Here is a 27,245-nt window from a genome sequence, read left to right as displayed (position 1 = left end):
TCAGTGACGCTGCAAATAACATATCTTAGCCCCCGACCTCACACCAGGTATAAATACCAATCCCAGGGGTACAGATCTAACCACGGAAAGTAAAACAACAAAGCTTCTAGAAGAAATAGCATCTTCTTGACTCACCGTGGAGCCTGTAGAGATTATTCTTACACAGGACTCAAAATGCCAATCATAATGGAAGAAAGGGATACATTTCTATACTAAAATAAAGAACTTGCATCGATCGAAAGGACACCACTAAGAGAGTGAAAATGCATGTCACGGGATGCAAAACAGTGTCTGTCATGTATGTGTGGCAGGCACTCCCGTGCACTGCCCACGGCCGTGGAGATGGCACAGCCGCGCTGGAAAGCTTGGGCAGCGTCTACTCAGACAAACGTATGCCTGTCTCGCGATTCAGGAGTTTTTCTCCGAGGTACACCCAGGGCAGAAATACACACAGACACGCCTGAAGACACGGCGATTTGCATAGCCCAGACCGGATGCTACTCAAATGCCTGTCAGCGGAAGGAGGGATAGACCAGTTGTGCTGTATTCACAGCCAGTCAGTGCAGAAAGAATGCGATAACTACAGCCCCACACAACAGCCTGGATATTTTCCACAACACCACATTGAGCAACGGACACAAAAGGTGACATAATGCATCAGTGCATTTACATTGAGCATAAAACAGGCCAAACTAGCGTGTGCCCTGAGAAGTCAGAAAACTCATATTTCTTTGCAAGGTTGGAACTGGAAGGGGTGTGCAGGAGGCTTCTGGGGCGCCCCAGTGCTGTGGGTTTTGATGTCGATGCTGATTACCTGGATGTGTTCAACATGTGAAACCTCATCAAGCTGCTGGGTACTTAGGATTTGTGCATAAAACTGAGCACTGTAACGTATCCGTAGAATAAAATCCCACTGCAAGATATAACGTTTGAGTTTATTTTTGATTATATTTGGAGAGGCAGATTTTACATGATAGCTTCAAACCAACCGTTGTACATTAACCAAATTTTACACAAGCCATTTAAAAAAAGATCTAAAAATGTGCTTAGTTATCGGTAGTATATAACATTGATCAAGCACCAAGAGTGTGCTGGGCTGTACAGGACAAACACAGAAAGGACAAGTCACTGCCTTCACGGACACCTGTTCCTTTCGAGCCTCACGCAGAAACTTCACCTTACATTTCACACCCTTTTATTCATAAGGCATAAATAAGGAAGTTTGTTGCATTTCTCATGGTTAAGAAATATCCAGTACCCTTTTCCCCAACCCTATCAACAAGTGCTAGTCTCTTTGCCTGTAAGTACAAATTTCCGAAGTATAATATACAGTATATACTGATTTGGTATTCACACAATTGACCACAATATTGTTGCAGATTGGTTATAAGATGAAGCATGTTGAATTTCAACATTCACTAATTTTTCAACATTCACAACTTAGAATCAGTCACTGTTGGCAGAGCTATTTTTGTTAAAAAAAAAAAAAATGAAGAGCCATTGCTCTCGTATTGATAAACTGTAAACAAAACAGCACTGCCTAGATTCCAGTACGGGTATGAGAATTTATGGCACATTCAAAACAGTGGGTTTTAGCACATCTATTAAACTAGCCTTGCAGATAGCAGTCACGTAGCCGCATGCTCTAAAATACTAGCAATTTGTGAATAGCTAGTCCTGGGTGATATAAGTGTGATTTGCTTAATTGTATTTGCAATTTAAAGAAGGGGGTACTTGGTATAAAATATCTGAAAATCATGAGCTGGGAAATATTTTTGCTTTTCTGCAAGGCTGAGTTCAAAGCAAATTCAGACTAGAAAAGAGGATGCAATGATTCTGAATCTAATCCTTGGCTAAAGGTATCTGATTTCAAAGTAATCCCTTAAATAAGAACATCTGATTGTTCATTTTTTGAGAAATGAGGTGAATTTTGATAGTGTAGTGATTTTAGGCTCAGGCACAAGAAATTACACTTTCTGTGAAAATGCCTAAGAGTGTGGTGGACAATGGCACGCAGGACAGAGGATAGGCCAGTCCCTATGTCACTGCAGGGAGCTCACAGCAGCAGGAGATGAGAGGTGAATTTTAGAGAGAAGGGCCGATGTCTCCTTCCCAGCCACACTCCGGGCTTGCCCCATTCTGCAAATAGAGGCACGAGGAGCTACAGAGAGTCTGGGGTCCAGGGAAAGAAGGCTGTAACCAGCTTGGGGTCAGTGGAGAGAGAGAACCCAACCATGAACTTCACCCTCTCCAGATCCCAAGACCCCAGCCATCCATCAGCTTCAGCCATGGCAAAGGTCCATAACTTGACACCAGACTCAGAGCCATCAGGCAGAGGAGACCCCTTTCCAGAGGAAACCATCTCGCCTTTGGGCCGTCATTGTCTGGTTTCCAGGGGTATTACCAGGTCTGGACGTTTCCTGTATGTGGCAAAGATGAGCTGATTTAAAAGCTATTCTGGACTTAGAGCAGAACTAAATTTATCTGATTACCTCCCCAGCTATGAGAGGGGCAGAAAAGATTCTACAGGGTCCCTTCACAGCCACGCGTGGCAGGGCGCATAGTGACACCCGGCCTAGGTAGCTAGGCACATGGCGCAAACAGGGCCCATTAGGAACAGTCACCCAAGGGCAGTGGCAGTAGTGGTTTGGTCCTTCCCTATGGTCCCAGCTCACCAGTGAGGTGTCCAGTTGGGATTTGACAAGGGTTTTCTTCTCCTGGGTCAGCGTGTCTCCACTTCTCTGCACACCATAGGGCAAGAGCTTGGGAACTACCTGTCTCTGATGCCGTCAGACCCTAGTCCGTGGTAAAGGGGAGACAGTGGCGACAGGTTGCCCGGGGGGAGGCTTGGAATGGCAGCGCCCAACTCCCAAGGGTGGTAATCTAGTAACCCCTGTGGTGCGAAAAGAAAAGAAAATAACTACCTTATTTAATGTGCCCAACCCCAAACTGAGCACCGAAAGACTAAAATTCTTACAACAGACAGTAATATATGTGTCTTTTTTTTTTCATTTTTAATTATAAATCCTGTTTTCCATACTAAGGCGTAAGTTTCAGTCACCTAGTTGAAAATCTACACATAAACATGAGAATGAAATAGATATTATGAAGACCTCTAAAAATAAAGGTTCACTACAGATGAAAGCATCCATCCCTTACTGTTAACAGCATGGAATGTTCAGACTACGCCTTACGGTGAACAAGAATGAATGAGACACAGCAAGCTAAGCATTATTTGGACGTTTTTGGGGGTGGATGCTGGGCTTCTATTGCTTTAGAATCTGAGATGCTTCCCGAACCTCTTTCAGGAATTTATTACATCATCCAGAGTGATTATTCTTACTACCAATGTTTATTTATATCCCACCTTGTTCTCAGAAGAATTAAGGTAGCTAGTTTCTGTCAGTCAGTTTTCTTTCTCCTGTAACGTGACGTTAGAATCAAATGCTGAAAAGGATTCTTTCAGCCCAGTTATGTCAAAACAGCATTCAACAAGTGGAGAACAAACTCGGATGAAATTACAATGGCTTCCTGTACACTGGAGAAATCTTGCTGTCAAGTTATTTAACAGAGAAGACGATAAACCAAAAGTCGGTGTTTCGATAGACCTGTAGATAGATAAACGGTTAAATAGAGAATATTTTTTGCACTGCTGACAAGTATTCAGAACTCTGGAGTGAGCTGGGCCTGCTGAGGACCTCAGTGCCTTCGTCATATTCCTGACAAGCTCTCACTGGAAATGGCTGCCATTCGTGGTGCACGGAAACCGTGGTTTACAGTTAGAATGTCAAAGTGTAGCCATCGTCTCTGCTCCTCAAGGCACAAGGGCAAGTTCCGAACTCCAGCTCACGAGCGAGAAGCAGAATATCTGGTTCCCCCAGGAGATGGAAGGTTAGGAATGGAGCCACACACCAAAGCAAGAAGGGGGAGGCCTTTTTTTTGGGGGGGGCATGATTTCCAAATATTGACCTTACACTGTTAGCAAGCAGCTCTCCCACCCCTTGGGGTGGGAATAAGAAGGTCTCCCGGCCTGAATGCCTTGGCCTGTGGTGCAGAGAGAGCACGCTTCACCCATGGCTGGTTCGGCAGCTCCGCTCCTCCCCACCCTGGGTACAACGAAGAAGGTCCAAAGTGTTTCCACGAAGATCTGCAATGACGATCGTAATGACAGAAGGGCAAGAGCGAAAAGTCAGTAGCCCTTGATACAAGTCAGCAGACAAGTAACACCCGCCCTCTTACTTCACCTGCCAAGGTCTAAGAACGCTAGGAAAATGGAATGCATCCTTTTTCTTCTCGTCCTGCTGTCTCCCTTAGCTTCTCCCCAAAAGGCCTGTATTAAATATCTTCTGTATAATGTATTCCCCACCAGGAAACTTCACCAAAATGGAAAGGATGGGATTGATATTCCTTCCTCTTTTTCTTCTTTTTTTTTTTTTGTTTTGTTTTGTTTGGAATTCCGTTTGTATCACTGCTTGTTCGTCACATTCTCTTGGTAGGAAAAGCTGTTGCACTTCTAAACGTGCGTCCGAGTGTCATGAAGTCAAAGCTCACAGATACACAGGTTTCTCGCTAGAATGCGTACTTGCTGAAGACCATTTGCAGAAACGCCCCCCGAGTTTCATCTGTTTCAACAAACGGTCGCCACACCGCCGCACGAGTCTAAACTACTGGGCAGGACACCGGCTGTCCCGAGCTGCACGCACGCGGCATCCATGGCTCACGATTTCATTGTGCAGATGGGCACGACGATGACGAGGATGACGGTGCAGGCGGCGGCAGCGATGAGAGCTGCCATCTTGCAGACCTTGGCTCTTCTGAACTCGGCTTCTTTACGTTTCAGTAGTGAGTCGTAGCCGGGAGTATAAATGTCTTCCATCCAGTATTCCAGGTTGTTTGGATTTAAAGATTCTTGCGTCTAAAAGTGAAGAGGAAGATGTTAGAAATACCAGCTCGAAGACATTCCGACCATCGTCACTCCAGAAGCACCTAAGGGTGGTCAGCAGCTGGCAGTTAGATGACCGCGCGGGCAGCACTGCCCGCCAGCCCCGCCTGAGACGGGCTGCGACGGGCTCAGGCTCCCACATGGCCCAGGTCGCATCTGCCCACCCCTCACTACAAACGCCATGATATTGTGACCCAGCGGATCCATGGGTCTCGTCTACGAGCAAGCAAAACAGGGCCGAGATACACGAAGCTGAAACGCAAGGGCAAACGAGCAAGAATGGGCTGGCCCCACAGCGGGAGAAGCAGAAGTCACGGACGAGTATTCTCCACGGACGGTCCCTCAGAACGGAGCCGTCTGCATGGAGCAGGGCTGGCACATCGCTCTGATTCAGTCTGCGGGCCTCAGAAAAGCGCCTACTGAAAATTAAAAGGCACCTCCCAAATAAGCAGTTCAAACAAAACGAAAAATAGTTCCATGTCAAACACCTGTCCGAGCAGGTGGGGCCACGGCTCAGAGCCAAGGTGTACAGCTGCATGGTCGACTGTCCCCACGCCAGGTGCAGCACCCCCAGAGGGAGGCCCCCACCACATCTGTCTCCCGGGCTCCCTGGGACTGAGGAACGGTGTGCGGGAGGAATACTGTATTTAACCTGCCTGGCCTGTGTGTCCCTTTCCCCGTGGACGGCTATCATCTATTTCCATAAAGAAAGGCAGTGTGCTCATTTTATGGCAAGCATTTAATTAGATGTGTCACATAAAAGCAACAGCACATGGCCGTACCAAGTGAGGTCACCGAGATCTTTGAAACACACATTTCAAAGATTTTCTTGGATTGTTAAATGCTCATAGATACGGGCATGTTAAAAATCTCACACACACACACACACAGTCACAAAACATACTCTCCCCAAACTTCGTCATACCATGTTACTGGTGGAATATTGATGATTCTAACCCATGCTGGCTATTCTCTGCCTGTCTTTCAGATCTGGTCTCTGCTCGTTTCCGCCTGCTTTGCAGCGCCAGGAGACTGGCACACAGGGAGGCATCACGAGGCTCCCAGGTGGGTTCGCTCAGTGGGGATGGGGTGTTTCCTCCCGGGACCCCGCTCACTGATGGGCTGCAGCTCTGCTCAGGGGCAGCAGCTCAGTTCCCATCAGGCACCGAGAGCTGTGGGTCTCAGAAGGTTCCAGAAACAGCCCCCTTCCCTTGACCTTCAGATCCAAGGGCAGCAGGAGTCTCGCATGGGAGCTGGTCCTTGGGCACTTCACGTGCTCTGAACCCTGCCCTCACCACCGCCAAAGGTCCCGTCCGTAACCCCCTGAGTAAGCCTCTGCTGCCTCCCGGGACGCCTCTGGCTCCCTTCCTGTTCTCGTTGCTAACTGTCTCCTGGGACAGGGGTCAAGGACCACAGCCGTGGTCCAAACCCACCTGCTACCTGGCTGTACGGGCGCACGGGCTAAGAGGTACATGTATGTTTTTAACAGGCTGGGGGGGAAAAAAAAATCAAAGAATATTTTGTGATACGTGAAAATTATATGAAAGTCAAATCTCAGTGTCCAAAAATAACATTTTAGTCATTTGCAAATTGTCTAGAGCTCCTTTTTGTGACAGTGGCAGAGCAGTTATGACCCAGACTTCAACTCCAATAAGTACTGAAGCATTTACTGTGTCACCCTTGCCACCAAGAGTTTGCCACCCCCATTCTAGTATATGCTATACAAATGGCATCATGGAAAGAGAATGGGACTTTGGGCTCACCGAAATTCTCCCATGCCCCCTTCCTCACTGAGATATAATGTGTAAAGACTGTTGTCCAGTTTTTCATGTTATCTGGAAGGGTAGAAGGCAGTGCTGGCCCCCCAGAATGCCCCTCCTGAGAAACAGGACACCCCCATTCTGGAATGTCCTTCGAGGGAGTATAGGGAGCTCTGTCCAAGCTCTGCAGGAAACTCCTACCTCAGCATCATCTGAGGTCTGCAGAGCCCCGTCCCCCTGACCTGCCCCGAGCTGTTCTGCTACGGCCCAGCTCTGGCTGTCGGAATGTGTGTCCTTACGTTTGAGCCACAGCCCCGCCCCCCAAAGCTCTGCCCTCCATGGGCACTAGGCATTGTCTGACCCTCTGGGCAATTTAATGGACACTGTAGAGGGGAGAGATGGACCCAAGACGGTGGTGGCAGCGCAGACACGAAGGTGGGGTACAGGTGGCAGCCAGGCCCTGGCCATGGAGGTGGGAACAACTACCTGTCTTCCCCGGCTGGCCCCAGAGGGAAATGGTGTGTAAACCAAACATCAGATTTGTCTTCTTGCTCCTGCTCAGAAAGAAGAAAATTGGCTTCCTTCATAGCTGTACACACTTTATAGGCTGGGATTCAGCCTGTGAAATAAAATATTTTTAATTAGGTTTTTCAGTAACTGCAAGCTCTAAAGACACCAAGTAGCAGAGCGGTGATACCGAGGTTTCTAGGGACCCAGGCGAGCACACTCGCTGGGCTCAGGTCCCAACGTTGGAAATGAAACGGCCGCACCTCCCCCTATGCCCACAGGTGGCACCACGGACCCAGGGGCCCTGTGAAGGGGGTGCGGACACTGCAGCCGCCTTAAGACAGCACCTGAGTCTCTGGAAACAGATGGGGGGCGCCTCCCCGCCTTCTCGGAGCTCTGGAAGCCCCGCTAACACCGCACAACGGCGCCAGGCCTGCTGTCTCCCCATATACCATGCCACTGGCCCCACCTTCCCTTGAATTTTAAGTGATGTCACCTGAAGCTCTCTGATCTGAAGATCTCCTTTTACTCTTTATAATTTTGTTTATGTTGATAACAATCGCTTGCATCTGTAGGGGCCAAACCTCCCACCCTCCTTCCCCTGAACTTTAAATCCCCAAACTTTAAAAAACTGTTTCTCAGTCTGTGACTCATTCAGTCAACCTGACCCTTTGGAGGTCACCATGATACTGGCGAGATGCTGGTTATTCCCACTCGAACCTTTCACACCTCCAGGTCCTTTCTGACTCGCCAGCTGCTCGTGGCATCCTACCCTCCGGGGAGCGGAGCTCCGTGGGACACTGTGGCCAAGCTGCACAGGGACCCACCTGCAGGAGAATGCAATCCTTGCCGGCAGGACGATGACAGGACAGGAAGGGGCCTGAAGGGACAAGTGACACGCAGCCCACACAGGGACATAACATACAGGAGGTAAGGAGCGAGGAGTGTCTGCTACCACCACCCACAATTGCTGTTATTTGGGGCCCAGTATACACAAATGTCAGTGACGTCATTTTGGAGACCTGACGCTACACGACACTCTCAGCAACAGGACAGTGCGATGGTGGAGAGGCCGGTTGTGGGCTGGCCCAGGATGGACGTGGACTGGGCCGAGCTCAGGCAAGGTACTGGGCTTCTCGGGGCCTCCACGGAGATGACCAGCGGGAGCCCTGCCCCCCAGGCCCCGTGCCCCCGCCCGCAAGCCTGCTGAGCTGGGGGGCTCTGCGGCATTTCGTCAGCCCCCGACGCCCCTTCCCGGCATGCTTGACGCCAGGCGCTTGAATCCATCACTTTCAGTGCTCAGTGACTCTGCGAGTTACATGTCATTGTGCCCGGTCAGCAGGTGAGGGACCTGCAGCTGCGGCAGGTGCAGTGTCTGTCCCGGGTGACACCGCCGCGGCTGTGAACCTGGGCTTGCTCTGCAGCCCACAGCACCCCCCACGCCCTCCTTGCTATAGAGAGGCCATTTCGGGGGCCCATTCCACAGCAACCCACGGGCATTTCTCCAGCTGCCCTTTAAGTGGTGTGGTCCTTCTGGCCCCTGGGGACTGTGCTCTCACTGCCCCCAACGCTAAGCCCACAGCTGGGGACAGGTGCTTCCTGTACCCCTGTGGTGACACAGACACACAGAGAGACGCAGTGCGCATGGCCCCAACCCGGTGGCGCTGCCACCACAATGCAGGTGTGCCCACAGCCCAGCCCCACCGGGGGGACCCGAAAGCACGCCCTCCGGGCACAGCCATGTCACAGAGCTTGGGGTGGCTCTTACCTGGGACTACTCCGTATGGAAACAGTCCATAGCTTGGCTCCCACAATTGCTTATGCCACGTGCTACATGTGGAAGGAGAAATCAGCGTGTGTTTCATGGAACCGTTTGCCTCAGGTCTTGTGAGCACAGTGAGAGCCTGTGCTCAGCACAGAGTCTTAAACGCATTGTTAGAAAGTCCATGGTCCCGGTCGCCAGACCCCTGGGGCTCGGCCACCACTCAGCGTTCACAAACAAGTGACAAGACAGCACCCCCTTGTTAACTCTTGGCTCTGATTCATTAAGGTTCAGAATTCCTTGGTGGGTCAGAGGGCACAGGCCAGCGTGGTCTCTCCTGTGTCCGCCTGTGTGGCCGGCACCCCCCCACCCCCTCTACCCCAGTACGCCAGAGGCTCACCTGCAGGTCCAGGGCGGCCAGCTTGCCCTTGTCGCCCGCGTTCCGGGCAAACTCCTCGATGGTCCAGGAGGGCTGGCCCCGCTTCACCTCGGCCAGCTCGGTCAGCCGCATGTCCGTGTACAGAGGGTTGTTCTTCAGGTGGGCTTTGAGGGAGGCGGGGTAGGGGTGCGGGCTGAACACCTGTTCCACCAGGAAGCTGTCTTTGGGCTGCTTGTGTGCTCGGTGGTGCGGGGGCACGTCGTACTGTCTGTCCGCCTGCAGAGGGCACAGAGGAGGGCAGGGAGGCGGCCCCGAGGCCAGGGGTCTCCCGCACCCCCAGGAGGCCGGCCGCCCGCTCTCTAGCTCGAGGCCCCATACACTTCCAGAGAGCAGAGTGCCATTCACAAACGGATAGAAAGTGTACCTGTACTGGGGACATTGTCTAGGAACAGGTGAGGAGGTGACAGTCCTGATGGGCTAGTGTTTCCGTCCAGGCAGCCAGGATGGTGTCAGGCCCTCACACCCCCACTGCCCTACCGGCCTCAGGCAGACTCGGGGACACCGGGCGCAGGCTGCCAAGGGCCGGGCCGGGAGTGGAGCCTCTGCCTCTGGCTCCCGAGAGCGTTAGCTTCACCACTACTGCCCCTCTTTCTTTTCCAGCTTCTACCTGGAGCGTGCTGGCAGCACGCTGCTTCTCTGGGACAAAGAAGTCAAGCCGGAGCGTGCCTGTCGGGAGCCCCTCCTGATTTCCAGGGGCGTCTGCGTGGCCTTGGAGATGAGGGGACAGTCGGGACAACAGTGTGGAGGTAGGAAGGGGACGCCTTTTCACCGCGCCCCCACCAACAGAATTGCTCCAGCAAGGGGAAGCCCCATGGTGTTTGTCAGAGGGACCCGTACCACGACAAGAGGTCGTGTACGTGAAACACAGCAGAAAGCTGCGTGTGTGCGCGATGGAAAGAGAAGGGACGGACGGGAAGTGAGTGTCGGTGAGCGCTGATACGTAAGAGGAGGAAAGTGAGTGAGGATTTGTGTGAGCGCGTGTCGAGCAGGGGTGTGTGTGTGTTCGCGTGCGCATGTGCGTGCCCCACACGTGGGCTGGGGACGGCCGCACCGGCCCGCCCACCGGCACCCGTGGGCCGTTGCCCAGATTCGGCACATTCAGCGCTTCCGAAACCCCCGACTACTGACACTGGTGCCCACGGAGCAGGGTGGCTCTGCCAAACCCAGACAAGAAAGTGAGGTTGCCTCTTATTTCTGAACTCACCAAACCCAAGTATGTTCTAAGGCTTCCCTGATTTTACTGCGTGTGCTCGTCACCACCACCCAGCTCGCGCAGAGCGGCCCTGACGTGGGGCGCAGGGAACCGGGGGCGGGGCACACGCCAATAACAGCACCGCAGCCCCGGCGTCTTGGTTCCAGTCCGCCGTCCCCCGCTGTGCTCGGTGCTGCGCTGCATTGTCTCTCGATAACGTTCCCGGTCCTAACGACTGTTATCCCCGGGATGGAGGCGTTAGGGGCCTGACCCAGTGTCACACAGCCAGGAGGTGGCAGAGCCAGGACTTGAGCCTGTCCTCACGTCCTGCCGGCCACACCCACCTCCCCCTCCCACGCAGAGGAGCGCGCGGCCTAACTTGGCAGGCAGTGCGTGTACACAGTGGATTTTTAAACCCGAGTTCGAATCTACTGTATCTAAACCAAAGGATTGAGGGCGACAGGTGAGACCAGCAGTGATCCCGGGAGACTGCAGAGGCTGATGAGTGCAACGGCCTCGAGGGGAACACAGGGCCAGGTCAGCGTGGAGAGGGGACAAGTCGTCTCCACGGCCGGATCCCGCGAGAAAGGTTGGCCAGAGGGTTAGGGCCCGGCCTGGCAGCTGGCCGTTAGTACTGCCTGAGTGAATGAACGCGCATGGAGAGCCTGAGGCAGACGGGCCAGGTGGGGCTCAGCAGCCCCGTCTCGGGGAACGAGAGCCGTCCTACTGAGGAGACAGACCGGATGGTCCCTGGGCTTCGAAGGCCTGGTTCAGGGGTTTGAAACGTTTGGCTGAAGCAAATAGCAGCCAAGGAATTATCCAGAACAGGACACACCACACACCCACAGTGCAGCTTTAGGACTGGGGGGGGGTACCTGTGAGGGGGGTGGAAGGTGCCAGATGTAAGTGGAGAGACCAGTTATAAATGTGCCCCAAATCCCAGGTGGGATGTCATAAGGGCTTGGACCACATGGTTGGGGGAGTAGGATTTAAAGGAAAGGGACGTAGAGATGCAAGAAACAGAGAAGACAAATCCACAGGGCCAGCGGGTGTGAGAGGGCAAAGCTCAGAGAGGCCTGGAAGCTCAGGGAATTGCTAGAATGGCGACCCCAGCATGCGAAGGGGACACTGGCTTTGAAGGAATAGAAAAGCCCGGTTGACACGTGAGTAGACGTCGGGGAGGGGACTGGCCGGGAGCAGTTTGAGAAGTGGGACCGCAGCTGAGAGGGTGGGCAGGGCTCATCACACCACAGATCCGCCCAGAGGTGGCCAGAGTCGTCCACCTTCTGGGAGGGAGAGAGGCAGGAATGGGGTCACACAGGTGACCAAGGAGGGTGACTCGGGCCAAACATCAGCAACTCTGGGCTAGGTACTTCAAGTGACTCTTAAGCTTCTGGCAGTTTCTGCTGGTTTCACAAGGCTCTGCTGTTTATAGGTTGAAGCATGGCTACTTCAGCTTAACTTGGTATTTCTATAGATGTGCCTAACAGTTCACTCTTCTAAATGGCCACTTTTCAATGCTAACTACCCCTAAGGCACCAGAAATCTGGCAGAGCTAACAGCTCAGGGCCAGTGATAACGGCTTGAGGAGAGGACCACGTGAGCCCCCTCAGGTACTGCCCTCTGCTTTATCTCAGCACCATGTTGTAAGTGTCTGCAGGACAGAGCTGTGGCCAGCACAGACGCCAGAGGTTTCTTTGGGGTCAGAAAAAATCTCACTCTTAAAACTACTCTGTTCCCCGACTTTGGACCCTGAAAACTCCCTTAGAGCCCGGTGTCCCAAGCTTTTTCTTGGCACCATGGGGTGAACCCAGCCTCCTTTCCTGGCGTGCGTGTCTGCAGCCCACACCACCTTCCCTCCTGTCTGAGGACCGGGCCCTCTGAGCCTTGGGAGACCCTGGTCTGTGCACTGACCTTCAGATGCCAGGAAGGGAATGAGATAAGCAACGAAGTGAAATTGTACCCCTTCGGCCAGAAAGGGTTCCCTCGGGACCCAGTTAGAATGAAGAAGAGCAGCCACATGACCCCCGACACAGTGCTCCACACTGTGGGGGACGAGATGAGAGAGAACTGGGTGTATGTGTGTGCCCCCCCCCCTAGAACCGATGGGGGTGTCAGTTATGATGATACAAAAACACTCAGGCTCACGGGAAAAGAGCAGAACATACAACCGTGGGGGAAAGGAACTACCAAAGGAAGACACGTCCTTACGACCGCCCCTGGGTGGTGGAACGGTCGTAATTTCCATATTTACTGTGCTTTCTCACTCGTCATCTATTGATCTTATACCGTGTTTCCCCGAAAACAAGACCTAGCCGGACCATCAGCTCTAATGCGTCTTTTGAAGCCAAAATTAATATAAGACCCAGTATTGTATTGTATTGTATTATATTATATAAGAGCGGGTCTTATATTAAAATAAGACCGGGTCTTGTATTAATTTTGGCTCCAAAGACGTACTAGAGCTGATGGTCCGGCTAGGTCTTATTTTCGGGGAAACATGGTAATGCAAACATACCTGCTAAGAAGGGACACCTCTCAGGCAACAGGTCCATGAACAGGACCATGAGCCCGCACGCTTCCCCGCCGTCCCCTCCGCTCCTCTGCCTGCACCCTGCTGTCTCAGTACGGACAGGAAGGCACGTGCCCGCTCTGCCACAATCCCTGCTCGATGGCGACCTGGTCCCCCAGCTGCCCTCTCTCCAGCCGGAAGCACCATGACATGAGCCCCTCACAGCTGACCAGCTACCCGCCTGCGCTGTGCGGCCTGGTCTACGGGAGACCTGCCATGTCTGGAAGGGCGGCCTCGCTCTCGTGTCCCGTGACCTTCGAGGTGGGAGCAGCCCCACACTGTGCGTAATGTGAGCTTATGCAGAGTTACCTCTTTCGACTTCCGATGCCAGTCCTTGCTGTCGCCAGGGCCTCTGTCTTTGGTCTCCTCCTCGCCGAGGCTCGCGCGGCCGGTGTATGTGACCGTGCGCCAGTCCCTGGGCGAGTTGGAGATGCTGGCGATTTTGGACTCTGTGGCGCTGTTCTCCTCAGTCAGCGACCTCGAGGACGGCCTGGTGAAGAGGCTTTTCTTTAAGGCCTTGACTCGGAGGCTTTCACTATTGCTCCCGCTGGCATCAGAGCAGCACCAGTGGGTGCTGCTGTCCATTGTGGGTCCGCGGGAGCTGCTGTGTGCACGGAACATACGGGGAGAGGCGCTGTCATCAGACGGAGCCTCACTGGTCAGGGAATTCAGGTCCATCTGCACACTCACCTTCTCAGGCTGCTGCATTTTCTGGTCCAATTTATTTAGTTTGCCCAACACCTGGGAGATTTCCTCGCGGACCCCCGATAGTGACTCGAGCTTCCGTTCAATCTCACCAATCCTGAGCACCAGTTTGCACACACTGGTCTTCAACTCCTCTTCCGAGCGGTGGCTGGTTTCAGGCCTGTTGCCCTTTTCTCCCTTGCTGCCAGGAAGCCCATTGGCAATTTGGCTTAGGTTGCGCTCCGGGGAGCTGTCGCAGTCCGACTTGTGGAGCTGAGACAAGGACCCTGTGCTGTTATAGCAGGACGACTGGATCACTCCCGTCGAGCCACTGATACTCATATCGTCAAGGAATCGGAAAATGTCACTGATGTCGTCGCTGACAACCTCCGAGTCGTCGTCCGACTGCTTCGCGGTGTGCCTGTCTGCGTACTTGCCTTGCCCCGAGCCACACACGTCTTTGCATTTCTTGGGCTCCAGCGCGTGCCGCTCGGTCTGGGTGCCCACGCTGCTGGTGTCCGAGCTCAGCTGCCCGCTGCTGCAGCCGATACTCTTGTCTTTGAACTTTTTGACGGGCTCATGCTTCTCCAGGTCAGCGGGGGACGAGATCTCTTTAGGTTTGAGCCCGTTGGGTTTTGCTGTGTAGCCAACAGGAAGCATTGGCGGTTGGTCCTTTGGCGTGAGGTAGGCCGGGTGCCGGTCCGGGGTGGGGAAGGCGGGTGTGTGGCTGCTGGAGTTTGGATAGCGTAGCTTCTCCTCGGAAGGATTCCTGCTGAAAAAGGACCGTTCAAAGTCAGGGACTTCTTCCGTATTTAGGCTCCAGCTTTTGGCCGGCCAGGGGGTCTGCTTGCCAGGCCTTCCTGGACAGCGCCTGGCTTCCTGGGTCCCCATCACGGGCGTGGGTCCAAAATATGTGGAGGCTTGAAGGTCATCTAAGCTTTCATGCTTTGCCCGCCTTTTGTCAGGGACAGGGGAGTACACGGGGCTCAGATACTGGCTGTTGTAGGGCATTTCAAAGCTGTGATTGAAGAAGGGTGTCTTGTGGGGTTCCTTCCGGCCCTGGGGCTCCCCTGGCTCCCCCTCTGCCTTGTTAGTGGGGCTGACCAAGCCGGGGGACACGCTCATCAGATTGTGAAAGTCCTCTTTGAAGATGGTCCTTTTCTGGACGCAGGCCTGGACCACGAAGGGCTCGTCATGGGAGATGAATGTGTCCTTGATGCCCTGCGTGATAGGCAGCGAGTCCTGGTCCGAGACGGACTCGTTCTCGATGTTCATGGGAAAGTAGGTCCTCTGCATCTCGCAGGGCTGAGGGCTGGCGACCGAGTACGGGGCCAGCGCCTGCAGCCGGTCCAGGGACGCGGCGCGGGCTTTCGCCTCTTTGCTGACGCCCAGCAGGAAGTTGGGCTCGGAGGCGGGCACGAACTGCGGGCAGTCCTTGCAGTCCATCTTCCGGCACTTGGAATCCTGCCGGGCGGGATAGCCCCGGCCGAAGGGCCGCTCGCCCAGCTCACAGTTGAGGGGCTCACACTCGGCCACGTCGCAGGTCTCCACGTCCGACCTGCACGATTCGAAGGACGCCTCCTTCTTGTGTACTTTCTGCCGGCCAGTGGGCAGCTTCTCCTTGGCGGCACCGCCATTCATTTGGATCAGGTTGAATATTGTCACGATGTCTGCTGCCACCATGATTTTCTTTGATTGCTGGTTATTCACGGTACATTTCATCTTGTCTTTGAACAACGTGGCTGGGAAGTTGGGATCGAGGCAAGCTGTGTAGAAGAGCACGCTTCTCAGCTTGGCGAGCTGCGACAGGTCGAAGCGGGCACACAGGGATTTGCACAGGTCCTGGTAGGAAACGGTGTTCTGCTTGCTGTCCAGTTCCTCCAAGATCTTCACCAGGAAGAGGGAGGTGTCCTGACCAGCCTCCATGCTGTAGGATTGCAGAGGCCCGCTGAGTACACGGAAACTTCCAGTCAGTTCTACAGTGACAACATCGAAAAAGAGAGGGGAAGAGGATTATAAACATCGGTGGAGTTTTAAGTCAAGCTTACAAGCCACATGAAGACATGCAAGGAAAGACTTTGTAATCATTTAAAGTATACTAGGATCTTTAAAGAATATTTATAACAATTCCTTTCCTAGGACTCTACCTTCAATAAATGATCAATGACAACGATTTCTACATACAGATATTCACTGTGATGGCATCTGTAATAGTGAAAAAGTGAAACCTCTGAAATAGTTCCCTAGGAGCGGAGCACGTAGACGAAGCATGTTACGATACACATGACTTCTTACAGACATGACAGTTGTATCGAGGTGCATCCTTCCAGTGGAATACTCCTCATCAATGAAAAGGGACATACGCTCAGTAGGACAGGCCCCAGCGTGGACCCATCTCACGTGTACTGTGACGAGTGAAAGAAGCCAGAGTCAGAAGTCTACGTACTACACGATTCCATCTTAGTGACATTCTGGAAATCAGATCCGTGGTTGCCAGGGGCTGGATGTGAGGCAAGGAGCTGACTACAAAGGGACGCAGAGAAATTTTCAGGGATGACAGAATTGTTTCATTGGGGTGGTGATTCCCTGACTATGCACTTGCCAAAACTCATGGAACTGTATGCTAAAATGTATGATTTTTACCATATGTAAATTATACCTTAATCTAACAACTACACAGTGAAGCCTTTTTATGACTCAGGAAAGCTGTGATACAATATTGAATGAAAAGATATGAAAATAAATCTGTATATGTAATGAGATCTTAATTATATAAAATTATATATTCTTGGACATGAAAATGAAAGAAAATAATGTTAACGCTGCTTACATTTGGATTGTAAATACGGATTTTTTTTTCTGAATTAGTAATCTGTCCCTCAATATTATATCATGCAAATTTTCAAACACAGAGCAAAGTTGAACGACTTCTGTGGCGGGCACTCGTATACCCACCATCTGGATCTGCCATTAACATGGTGCTCTGTTTGCTTCATCACCTATCTATCGATCCTTCATCAACCATATGTTTTAAAGCACTTCAAAGCCAATTGCAGACACATGTACACTTCCCCCTACACATTTCATTGTGCACACATATCATTACCGCAACTTCAATCATTGTTTATAGTTTTTCCTTTAATGAAAGATTTACAGACATTGGAGTACACAGACCTTAAGTGTGCATTTGCCGAAGTTTTGACAAATGTGTAGTAAAGAAAACCAGTTACAGAGATCTAGAATGTTCCCATCCCCCTTCCCATTCAACCACTGTTCTTACTTTTTATAGGTAACTTTTATGTTTTCTTTTTGACTTCCCATCTTTTCTAAAATTCCTACAATTCCTACTTGGTAATCACCAAACAATAATAAGCCTTCCTTTGGATGGAAAGACAAAGCTACATTAATGAATCTTGGATGGAAACAAAAACATCAAACCAAAAGTGTAACAGAATTTCTTAAGAGAAAGCAAAGCTCATTATTGGTAAACATGGACCCAGGTCCTGAGATTTACGAGGAAGCATCCAATCACACGTGGTTAGTGTCCCCGGTCACACCCGGCTTAGCAGAGGCATGTGGATGGCCGACTCTCTCAATTTCGGAGCTGACTCAGTCCACGCAGGCCCGGCCCGCTTTCGAGGGCACCAGTGTCTCCTCTTTGGGTTAAATGCCAGCTGTTGCCGGCAATGGCTGTCTGCGTCCTGAGGGCAGTGTCGCGATGGGCTGCTGTACACACTGGCGTGCACTCCCGAAAACCCACAGGGACACACAGACACCATGGTTTGGATTTTCTTGTGTAGAAAAGGTAGCGAAGCCCTGAGAGGTTGTGTCCCTGCCCAGTACAAGTCACCGGGAACCCACATCCCGTGCAGCGCGGCCCGGCCCAGCCATCATGCCGTCTGGGGGCAGGCACTCCATTCCAAGAGGCAAGGACAGTCTGTCACCCTTGCCCTCTAAGTAAGTAGACAGCGCAGAAACCAGAGCAAAGGCCGTGGAATGAGCGCAGTGAAGGGAAGAGCAGCGTCAGCTCCGGCACACTGTACTTGATGGTTTCCGTGACACGAAGCACTTTCTCAGGTGCTCTCCGTGAGTTCTTCACACGGGCACGGGCCTCCTGCACATTTGCTGCTGGCTGACAGGTGTGGGTCAGACAGGATCTGCAGCCTGGGTGCCTCCCGGGAGAAGCCAGGCCTCTGCCCTGAGGCCTTTCTCTGCTGCTTCATCTACTGTGCAAGGCTGGACAGTTACTAATCCCAGGTCAGAAAAGAATTTGGAAAACCACAGTCCATTGTGTCCTGAAGTGGGTCAAGGAAACAGTGACATGCTAAACCTGAGTCATTTTTTTCTTAAAGCTGAAATTGGGGGGTTTCTGAATGGCCGGGGGTGGGCCCATGCCCCCCCAAGCCCCTGTGTGAACGGATGCACAGATAGATACATGCGTGATATGTGGATGTGTGCACATGATGGCTAGTCATCGCAGAGAAACGCCATGCAGATTTTCTACAACACGGCGGTGAGAACCATGGAGGGATGAGGGGCGGGGGGCTCGGTGAGACGGCGGGTTTCTAGGCTCTGTAACAGTGTGACGGGACCCAGCCTGCAGAGCGCAGCGCCGCCCGCCGCACGACCACACCACCAGCTCTGGGGTGGGGAGGGCACTCCCCGTTCACGGGTGAGGAGACAGGACCTGAGAGGAAAAGCGACTGGACAGTCCAGACACGTGGTATGAGGTATCCGGGGCCCAGTGTGGGGTAGGAGCCCCAGTCAGCCACACACCAGGCCTGTGATGCCGTGGGAGGATTACTGTCCAGTCTCACGCCAGGGGGAGGATGCGGGAGGGCCACTGTAGCCTGACCACCTACTATGCGCCCGGCTTTATGTGAAATGTGGACAGCAGCCGAGGGAAGGAGGCACTACCACTCTTCAGTGTATTCTGGAGAAATGAGGAAAATGAGAAATTCCTCTGAGAGTGAGAAGCATGACCTGAAGCTAAATCTGCTTAAAGCCAAGCCTAGGCTTAAAAGAGCAAAGGAGAGATATCAGCTCACAATCTCTGGGGTCTGAGTGAATCTGCCGTGGGACGCGTGTGTGTGTGTACAGCACGTGTCTGTACTGGAGACATGCAAATTCATGTGACTACTACAGGAAGTCATCCACAGTAAAACTTAAAATATGCATATTTTTAAAATAAACCATAGCCACACTTCTAAGTGTTTATCTAAAGGAAATAATCAGATGTGTGTAAAGGAAGTGCTAAAAAATACATCCTCTTATAAGAAGGAAAAATCAGCAGTAACCTTTGCACCCAAGTGCTTATATAAAACTGTAGTCCATCGAGATGATGAAATACCATGCAGTGTTAATAAATCATGTTGCAGAAATATATTTATTGACATGTTTGATCTTTAATGTCATATTCTTAAGTGAAAAAGCGTGCTACTAAATGGTATGTTGTAATATGTCAAATTGTCTGTACACCAAAATGTTAATAGTAATTGTTCCTGGGTGGTTTTTTCTTCCCTTTCAAGTCTATGTTACTTAAATATTCTGAATTTGTGATTTTCTAATAAAAAATAAAGAGAGGATTGGCAGGCAAATGCCAGCAATGGAAACTTGGGGAAGTCAGTTATTGTCTCTGATGTTTGGTTTTCTCGTCTAGAAAAGGAAGGTACCCATTCTTTCACTTCGGAGATGACTAACAGGGTAAAATGAGACATCTATTTATTCATTCAAAAATACTTTGTAAAAGGCATTGCACTGTTTTAGCTAGTGGAAATATAGCAGAATATAAAGCCGACAAAAAAACCCCACCCTCACGAGCTTATATTCTAGGTGGGGAGACAGATGATAAGCAAAATAAATAAAATGTAGAGTATATTAGATGGCAGCAAGTGCTGTGGAGAAAAATAGAGGAGGAGGGTGGAAAGTACAGGGGCGGGTGGGGAGTGCCATTTTAAATCAGATGATCAGAGAAGTCCCCATGGGAAAGATGACATTTGAACGAAGTTCCCAAATAGGTAGTGGAGCAAATCATGTACCTACCCTCCCTCCTTGAGGACGAAGGCGGGTGTCCCAGGCAGAGGGAACAGCACGTGCAAAGGCCCTGAGACAGAAGCCTGACTGGCGTGCGGGGTTGGTTAATCAAGGTACTTTACAAATATGCGAAGAAATACTACTTAGTACATTATCTCTGATGCAATGTTTAGCTCTGGAATGATGACTTTATCAAAATGTCTCGAAAACTCGCTTCCTACCTAATGCTGAGGCATTGCTCGTGTTCCCTTTGAGAGTGAAGTAATAATAATGGAAGGTCAGAGCTCACTGACTTGTCCTCCCTCCACGTGAAGGTCAACATGCCTCCTGACCTTTGACCTCCCAGGAAATGCTGAGGCCCCCCCCCCACCAGATGCCGGCAGCTGGAATGGAGAGATACAGATACATTTTTATTTCATTTTCCTTTATTTTAGCCAGGGAAGCCACAGTGTTGCCTAACAGCATAAGAATCCTCTGGTTCATTCTTCTTTGAAGAAAGTTCTTCAGACCCTCCTTCCACATGTTCTCAGAGGTAAGCCGTTTTTCTATGTTTTGTTTTCATTTGTTGTCATTTCAGTGAAAAATCTAAATGCATATTCTAGATCCAGTGTGTGGTCACCTTGTAACCGGGGATGACTATGTGATCTCTGTGCCTGGTGTGCTTTTGGGACAGTGTTGAAATGTCGTTGTGTTTCCCAAACTGGGGTCCATGGAACCCTTGGGCTCAGTTTAGAGAGGGTCGAGTTTTAGGATTCAAGAAACACTGACCTGACCGAAGTGAAAATCTGATCGGATTGTCCAGGGCATGTCCTGGGCCCAGAAGAAGCCAGATACAGTTACGCCTCTGCTTCTGCCAAGTTCCCTTCCCTCCCCACACTGAGGTGGCAATTGCTGGTCATTACAGAGGTTGTGTCGCATTTGTTTCCTGCTGCTGCTGTAACAAATTTCCACAAACACATTGGCTCAGAACAAGGCAGATTTACCGTCTAGGAGTTCTAGCGGTCAGGAGTCCAGCGTGGGTTTTACTGGGCTCCTGTCAGTGTGTAGCTGGGTGGCTTTCCTCCCAGAGGCTGTAGGGGAGAGTCCGTGTCCTGGCATTGCCCAGTTCCCGGAGGCTGCTGGCCCCAGCGGTTACACCGTCCGGCCTCTGCTCCTGTGGTCACATCTCCTGCTGTGACTCTCCTGCCTCCTCTTCCCTGTTCATAGACTCTTGTGACTCCATGAGCCCGGCAGATAACCCAGCATAACTCCCCGCTTCAGAATCCTTAGTCCCCCCTGCCAAGTCTCTTTTGCTAAGTAACATAAGGCACCATGTCCACATCCATTCTCGTATCTACATAGACACAGCGGGAAGGGCCTCAGTCCTTGGAGGGCAAATGCTTTGCCCAGTTGACAACACAAGACCTGGTTTGTTCCGCCCGTCAGTCGGACCCTCTCCTGCCTGGCAGCCGTGGGTAATGGTAACGGGCGATGTGCATAGGACTGTCCCGTACTGTCCTTCTCAAGTACATCCCAGGGTCCTAGAAACGCGGAAGGCCACACTGTCACATCCCTGCCCACATTCTCAGAGCTCGTGGCAGCCTGACCTGCGCCAGCTGGGCGTGATGGCCTCACACAGAGAAGTCACCTTTTCCACAGTCCCAGGAGGCTGTTCGTCCACCTGCAGGGCCCGCCCTAGCCCAGGACACACAGAACTCGAACCCCTTTGGAAAGGGCAGCTCTTCCAGGATTTGAAGATGGTTCTTCCATCCCAGATCTGCAAGCATCCACTCCGGGACCCAGCTATGGCGCCCGCTCCTTCCTGTTGATGGGGACACGGCTGACAGAATATCCCCTTCCTCCTGTAGCTCACAACAGCACTTGTAAAACACGGGACAGACTGAAGCTCAGGCCTGGACTCTGCATCATAAAGACCCCCACAAGGCTCCAGCATGGCTGACGTGCTGACAGCTGCTTGGGAATTCTGGTCTGGACACCTCGGTGCTGGTGACCCACGGGCCTTCTTTCAATAATTCCCAGTGGCTCATGTGCTTGTTGAGGTGAGGGTCCCTGTACTCCAGGACAGAAAAGAACAGAAGCCCTGCCCTCACTCTAGACGCCATCTTTCGGCTAAAGTCTTCTCCGTACCGTTGACTCAGACCGAGGTTGTGGGGACTGAATCATTCGATTTGTTTCCTTCCTGTGGCAGCTGTAGAGCCGGCCGCCCTCCCCGTCCCTAAGCCTGAATCATCCAGCGCGTCATTCATTCCCTCCTTCACTTGACAGCTTTTATTGAACTGCCCAACGTGTGGCAGACCCTGTGCTAGTCACCAGGACAAACGATCGTGGCGCTGTCCCATTCCTCCAGGGCCCGCAGGGTAGTGGGAGAAGCAGACCAGCAAAGGGTCAGTCAGAACACAGCCAAAGTGTTCCCATAGCAACGGGGACACAAAGGAAGAGCCCACGGCAGTCCCCACCCCCGCTCACCCCCACACTGACAAACGACGTCCCGTTTTCTTCAGCTTAACTCTGTAGACAGGCCCCATTCCTTGTTTCCCTTGGTTGGCTTCTCAGAACTGTTTGCTGGGCCTCCGGGCTTCCCCAATGTTCTGAAGCCCTTGTGCCCCCGGATCCGCCAGTCCCTATTGGTCTGCTAACCTTTTTGGTTTATTTTCGCAGCTGTGTTTACTGAAGTCTCCTGAAGTCACCATAAAACTTGCACGTTGGGCATCCTGCGTAAAACTTCTTCCTCCAAACCCCAGTGTCATCCACAGAGGCTGCAGTGTACTGGGCACTGCACATCAGCCACTGGACGTCAAACTGCTCGCCAGAAGAAGAAGGGAATGGCAGGAAGAAGGGGCACAGATGGCGTGCACGCTGGGGAAGATGCTCAAGGTAGAGATGGCGGCCGAGGGCTCATCGGCTGCGAGCTTTTGCGACGTGCTGTTCTCACAGCAGAGCAGTAGGAACAGCTGAACAGCTGTCGTGGAAGCTCTCATTGGCTGAGGGCATGGCAGAGCGCTCAGAGTGCCCGAAAAATCATACAGCAATTGTGTTCAACAAATCACGCTCTAGGGACGGTATTAAATGATGCACTGCGTTAAGTCCGTAGTCCATTGCGCAGGTGAAGAAGGATACGTCAGCACGTCATAGCCACGGGACACTGGCCCTCAGCTCATCCCACAAACTGTCCTAACTTTAAGTCCAAGCTCACCAAGCAGTTTCTTTTTATTACCTGGCTTCTAATAGGTATTTCTCTCTGATCAGTGAACGCATTTATCAGATTCACTTTCTTCCCACTAAACTATTAAACCAGTGTTTTATGGCTTATATATCAGGCTTTTGGTTATCATGGGTCCTTCTCTAAAAGGCTGGCCAGGATATACTACCAAATGAGCTCTCCAACCAGCACAACTGACAACCACTTGCCTCAATGTAGCGATCACACCTGGGTCCTGATCCCCATGAAACCCTGGGTCTGAGCAACCCCTGGCCTTCCCGCACAGCACTGCTGTCTGGGAAGGTTCTGCTCCAAAGCCAGCATTATCGTCAGCCCTGAATGTCGCCTCGGTTAGGACCGGCTGTGTTATGCTGCAGCAACAAGCAGCCCCCAGATTCCAGGGGCTTCAAATACCAATGGTATGTTTCTTTTCCAGTACAAGTCAGCTGGGGCCCTGCTCCACACCCCTTCCCGGACTGAGATAGCAGCCACCGTCGCTGGAGAAGAGGAAAGGGAGAGCATGGTGAGGCACCCGCTAATCTCGGAGCTCCCAGGCATATTCCTCCAGCCAGGCGAGGCACACAGCCATACCTGCCTTCTGGTGATCAGGGAAGCGCAACCTTGCATGTGCCCAGGAGACCCAGAATCTTCATGACAGTGAATAACCACTACACATATGTCACTTGTGACCTCTTGGAGCAGCCCAGTCCCCAGTTAACAACTTTAACCAGGTTTCCTTACAGTGAGCCAAGTTCTGCCCGTGCCAGGCAGTATTCTGGGCACTGGCAAGAGCAACAAATAAACCAAAGTCCCTGCCCTCCTGACAGTCACCCTGTAGTGGATCCACCCATCTGTCCTTATCCGGTCAAAATAACTTTACTCCCTCCTCATTTCCTCATCCATTCAGCAAGTATTTACTAAGCACCTACTTATGAGCTGGGTACTGTGTGAGGTTTGGAGATTTAGGGCTGAAAAGGTTATGGTCCTCTGGGAGCTCACGGTGCAGTGGTTTAGCCAGCCACCAAGAAGGATCAGATGCAAGTGAAAGTACGTGACACGTTGTAACACAGAACTAGGCATGTGACACATTGTAACACAGAGCTAGGCACGTGACACATTGTAACAGAACTAGGCAGCCATAATATTTCACTTCAGACACAGAGGAATATGCCATATTCTATACTGAAGCCTTCCGGTGATTTTCAAACTGTGTTCTGGGGAGTCATTAGGGATTCCAAAAGGGGGCTTCAGAAGTCACATGGGAGTAAGCAGGCTGCCGTGCCCCTCCCTCACTCTAACCTGTTTCATATACTTAACTTTCATATAATATTTAATTTAAAGGGTTCAACTCTTAAAAGAGAGAGAGAAGAGGAAAAAAATAATCATCTGTTCTGATGCTTTCTCATTTTATACAGGTGAAAATAAATGTGCAGAACAGCTGGTAACTTACCAAGATCCCGTAATGAATTAGAAGCACGCCTGAGGCTGCTTGCCAACTGCCTCTGCCTGTCTCTGAACTCCATACCCCTCTTCTCTTTTTTTTCCGTTCATTTACACCGAGCCTGCAGGTAAGCTCCAAAAACCCATGATCCTCATGTCAGTGGGAAAAGCTAATGAGTGGGCTTTAGCAGTATCCTCACAGAGGCACCTGGGACATTGTCCCAGCTTGAGAAGACACGTGAGCACGTGGCCGGAGCGGAGAGCTGGGCCTCCCCTTCCTTCTCCTGGTCGTCAGATGCCTGCCCAGCAGGCACAAAGCCATCGCCGCAACACTGGTCTCTGCTTCCCATTTGTCCAGATTCAGGAAAGAGCTTACTTCGGGATCCTGTGGGAGAAAAGCCCCAGACCAGTTCTGCTGGCTGTGGATAGGGGCAGGCAGACACCTTAACCTCACAGGAGTATGGGTGTTTCAGAGGGAGTATCAAAGAGTTAATAAATACAAAGGCTTTTAGAAGCTGGAAAATCACATCAATTTTGCACCTAGCATTGGCCAGGGAAAAATGGCATTATATATGTAAAATTCAAAAAGGACCCCCATGGACAAAGAAACCTTTGTCTGTCTTCCAAGTATTAAGTGCCGCCGACACTTCCTCACCAAACTCATCAGAAATGCAAATAAACTGATGTCTTCTTTCCCTAGCAACTGACATTTACTGTCACTTGGCCCCAGATCTATCCAAATCTCTCCAACACAATAAAATCAGTTTATTTATCAGACATTTAATGTTTTCCCTCCAGGCTCCAGCAACCGTAGAAAAGCTCTACATTTGCTCTTTCTGTGAACTGCCCTCCAGTTCCTGCTCCACCTTCGTCTGATAAACAAGAAAAAAGCCCATTAAAGGGGATTGTACAGCTGTCCTGGGGGCCCAGGCAGCCTATTCTCCCTGACCCCCTCGTCTTATTTCAATAGCACCCCAAATACTGCTGCCAGGCTCGTTGGAAGCACCATGTGACCACAGCAGTCTGCTGGCTCCTACCTGCAGGGCGGGCTCCTAGATGCCGGTGGTCACAGAAAAGGGAAGGAAGGAGGGGCACTTACCCACCGTCTCCATCCGGGAGAGGGGGTGGTGGCGGCGGCAGCTTGTCTGCTGGAGAAAGGGGTGCACAGCCGGCCACACGCACTGCTGCAGACTCCTCTTGGCAGCTCTCCATGGCATGCACAAAATCAGAGCCCAGCCCAGCAGTAAAGCTCCCAGCCACAGCCCTGACGGCGGCAGCACGGACTCTACCACCCCCCACGACGACGCCCATGCTCCAGAGAAACCTAGTTACAGCAGAGACCCCATCGTCAGTCTTCAGCAAACCGAACTTGCTCCCCCCAAGAAGAGTGCCTGAGCATAACCATCACACCGTCGTCCCGTGTGGACTGCCAGGCTGGGATGAGCACAGGCACAGGGAAGCTACTCAGATGCCACCGCAAGCCCTGGCCTCCTGGACGGCAGGCAAGTGATGGCTCTGGAGGGTGGCAGGCAGGTGGGGTGCCCAAGCCAGATGGCGCAGCCAGGCCAGGCCTGCTTTCTGGAGGGTAAAGTTGAAGCTCCCGTGTCAGGAAGAACCACACTCCCATTCCACGCCAACGTGCATGGAAATCTCGGTTGAAGAACTGGATGCAGTGGTGGGCCCGCCCGGGTTTGTCCAGCTTTCCATCTTCCTCTGTGCCTGATGATACGCCAGGCCTCTTACACACACAGCTGATACACTTAACCCTCAAGATACCGCTTTCTAAAAGTGAATTTTCAGCCATGAAAACTTGCCCCAAACTGCATGGTCCTTTTCTTCTGTTTCTCTTCCAGAACCCCTGATCTCTCCACCTGGTTTGGCCAAGCCCAGCACCCCACACCCTTTCCCACCACCGCCCGGAGCGCAGCAGAGAGGGCCCGGTGGCCCGCAGTGCTCCGAAGCCGAGAGGACTTCGGTGAATTCCGACCCGGCCGCGGGCACCAGCGCCCACACCGCGCACTGGCACACACGCACGCGTGCGCTCCCGCCCCTCACCCAGCCCGGCTTCCGAAGTTACCTCCGAGACTCCCCCGGCGCAGGGTCAGTGCCTCCCCGGGTCTCCCGCCGCTCTCCAGCCGTGGTCCGCACGGCCTCGGCTGCCGCGCCTCGGGAAGCCTTCGGAGCCCACCGGTCCCCGCCTCCCGGGCAGCCGGTTCGGTGCCGAGCTGCTCACCGGGGCTGGGGCGGCGCGGCTCTGCCCCCGCTCGGGGTCTGCCCTCACCTGCGCGACGCCGCGGGCGCAAGGCGGCCCGGGCGGGCGCGCAGGCACCTCCGGGGCATCGGGCAGCCGGCACAGGCTCTCATGGCGCCGGTGCTTGCGGCGACCCCGGGATGTGGCCTCAGCCCCCGGGCGGCCCCAGCCTTGGGCTTTGTGTCTCGGCCGCCGCCGCCGCGTCACGGGCTTGGGGGCAGTGAGCAGGGCGGGCCGAGGAGCCGGCGGCGCAGAGCCGAGCTCGGCCTCCCCATGGTCGCCTGCCCGGGCGCGCAGGCAGGCGGGCGGGCAGGGCGCACCGGCAGTGACTGCGTGCGCCCTGGGGACGGAGGGGCGGGCCCGGGGAGGGGCGCGGCGGGCGCGCCAAGGGGGTGCCTCGCTGGAGAGTGAGAGCGGGGCGCCGCCAGAGCTCGGGGAAAGCCACGTCCGCGCGGTCCCGGGTC

At 52.5% G+C, this 27,245-nt stretch overlaps 2 protein-coding genes across 4 annotated transcripts; one reads left to right on the top strand and one right to left on the bottom strand.

Annotated features, from left to right (window-relative positions):
- Positions 1-934: 934 nt before the first annotated feature.
- On the bottom strand, positions 935-26,733 carry MINAR1 (membrane integral NOTCH2 associated receptor 1). Of its 3 annotated transcripts, XR_004422382.1 has the most exons (5): positions 25,630-25,756; positions 13,484-15,834; positions 9,372-9,626; positions 3,368-4,915; positions 935-2,893 (listed from the first exon to the last, which is right to left on the bottom strand). XR_004422382.1 is itself a non-coding variant. In XM_033100364.1 (4 exons), exons 2-4 carry the CDS (start codon positions 15,782-15,784, stop codon positions 4,718-4,720), a joined length of 2,754 nt encoding a protein of 917 aa, XP_032956255.1. In that variant the 5' UTR covers positions 15,785-15,834; positions 26,608-26,733; the 3' UTR covers positions 935-4,717. The 3 variants fall into 3 exon arrangements, 2 of the variants coding, with proteins under 2 accessions (XP_032956255.1, XP_032956254.1); XM_033100364.1 differs by lacking the exon at positions 25,630-25,756 and adding an exon at positions 26,608-26,733 and having other exon boundaries at positions 935-4,915; XM_033100363.1 differs by having other exon boundaries at positions 935-4,915.
- Positions 25,712-27,245, top strand: LOC117018977 (translation initiation factor IF-2-like). The gene is made up of 2 exons (XM_033100365.1): positions 25,712-26,032; positions 26,384-27,245. Exons 1-2 carry the CDS (start codon positions 25,741-25,743, stop codon positions 27,190-27,192), a joined length of 1,101 nt encoding a protein of 366 aa, XP_032956256.1. The 5' UTR covers positions 25,712-25,740; the 3' UTR covers positions 27,193-27,245.

Source organism: Rhinolophus ferrumequinum, chromosome 28 (assembly GCF_004115265.2).
Source record: "Rhinolophus ferrumequinum isolate MPI-CBG mRhiFer1 chromosome 28, mRhiFer1_v1.p, whole genome shotgun sequence".
Lineage (NCBI taxonomy): Eukaryota > Metazoa > Chordata > Mammalia > Chiroptera > Rhinolophidae > Rhinolophus > Rhinolophus ferrumequinum.
Note: the sequence above shows the minus strand (reverse complement) of the source record. Positions and strands in the feature narration are given on the sequence as shown.

What these genes read in the sequence shown, in the direction of transcription:
- MINAR1 (XM_033100363.1), bottom strand. Translation starts at nt 25,747, where the DNA reads ATGCCATGGAGAGCTGCCAAGAGGAGTCTGCAGCAGTGCGTGTGGCCG. An exon ending in CTCCCGGATGGAGACGGTGG is followed by an intron (nt 15,835 to 25,629) that starts GTAAGTGCCCCT and finishes TTGTCACTGTAG; the next exon opens with AACTGACTGGAAGTTTCCGT. An exon ending in TGGCCGCCCTGGACCTGCAG is followed by an intron (nt 4,916 to 9,371) that starts GTGAGCCTCTGG and finishes CTTCACTTTTAG; the next exon opens with ACGCAAGAATCTTTAAATCC.
- LOC117018977 (XM_033100365.1), top strand. Translation starts at nt 25,741, where the DNA reads ATGGCATGCACAAAATCAGAGCCCAGCCCAGCAGTAAAGCTCCCAGCC. An exon ending in CCTGGCCTCCTGGACGGCAG is followed by an intron (nt 26,033 to 26,383) that starts GCAAGTGATGGC and finishes TTTCTCTTCCAG; the next exon opens with AACCCCTGATCTCTCCACCT.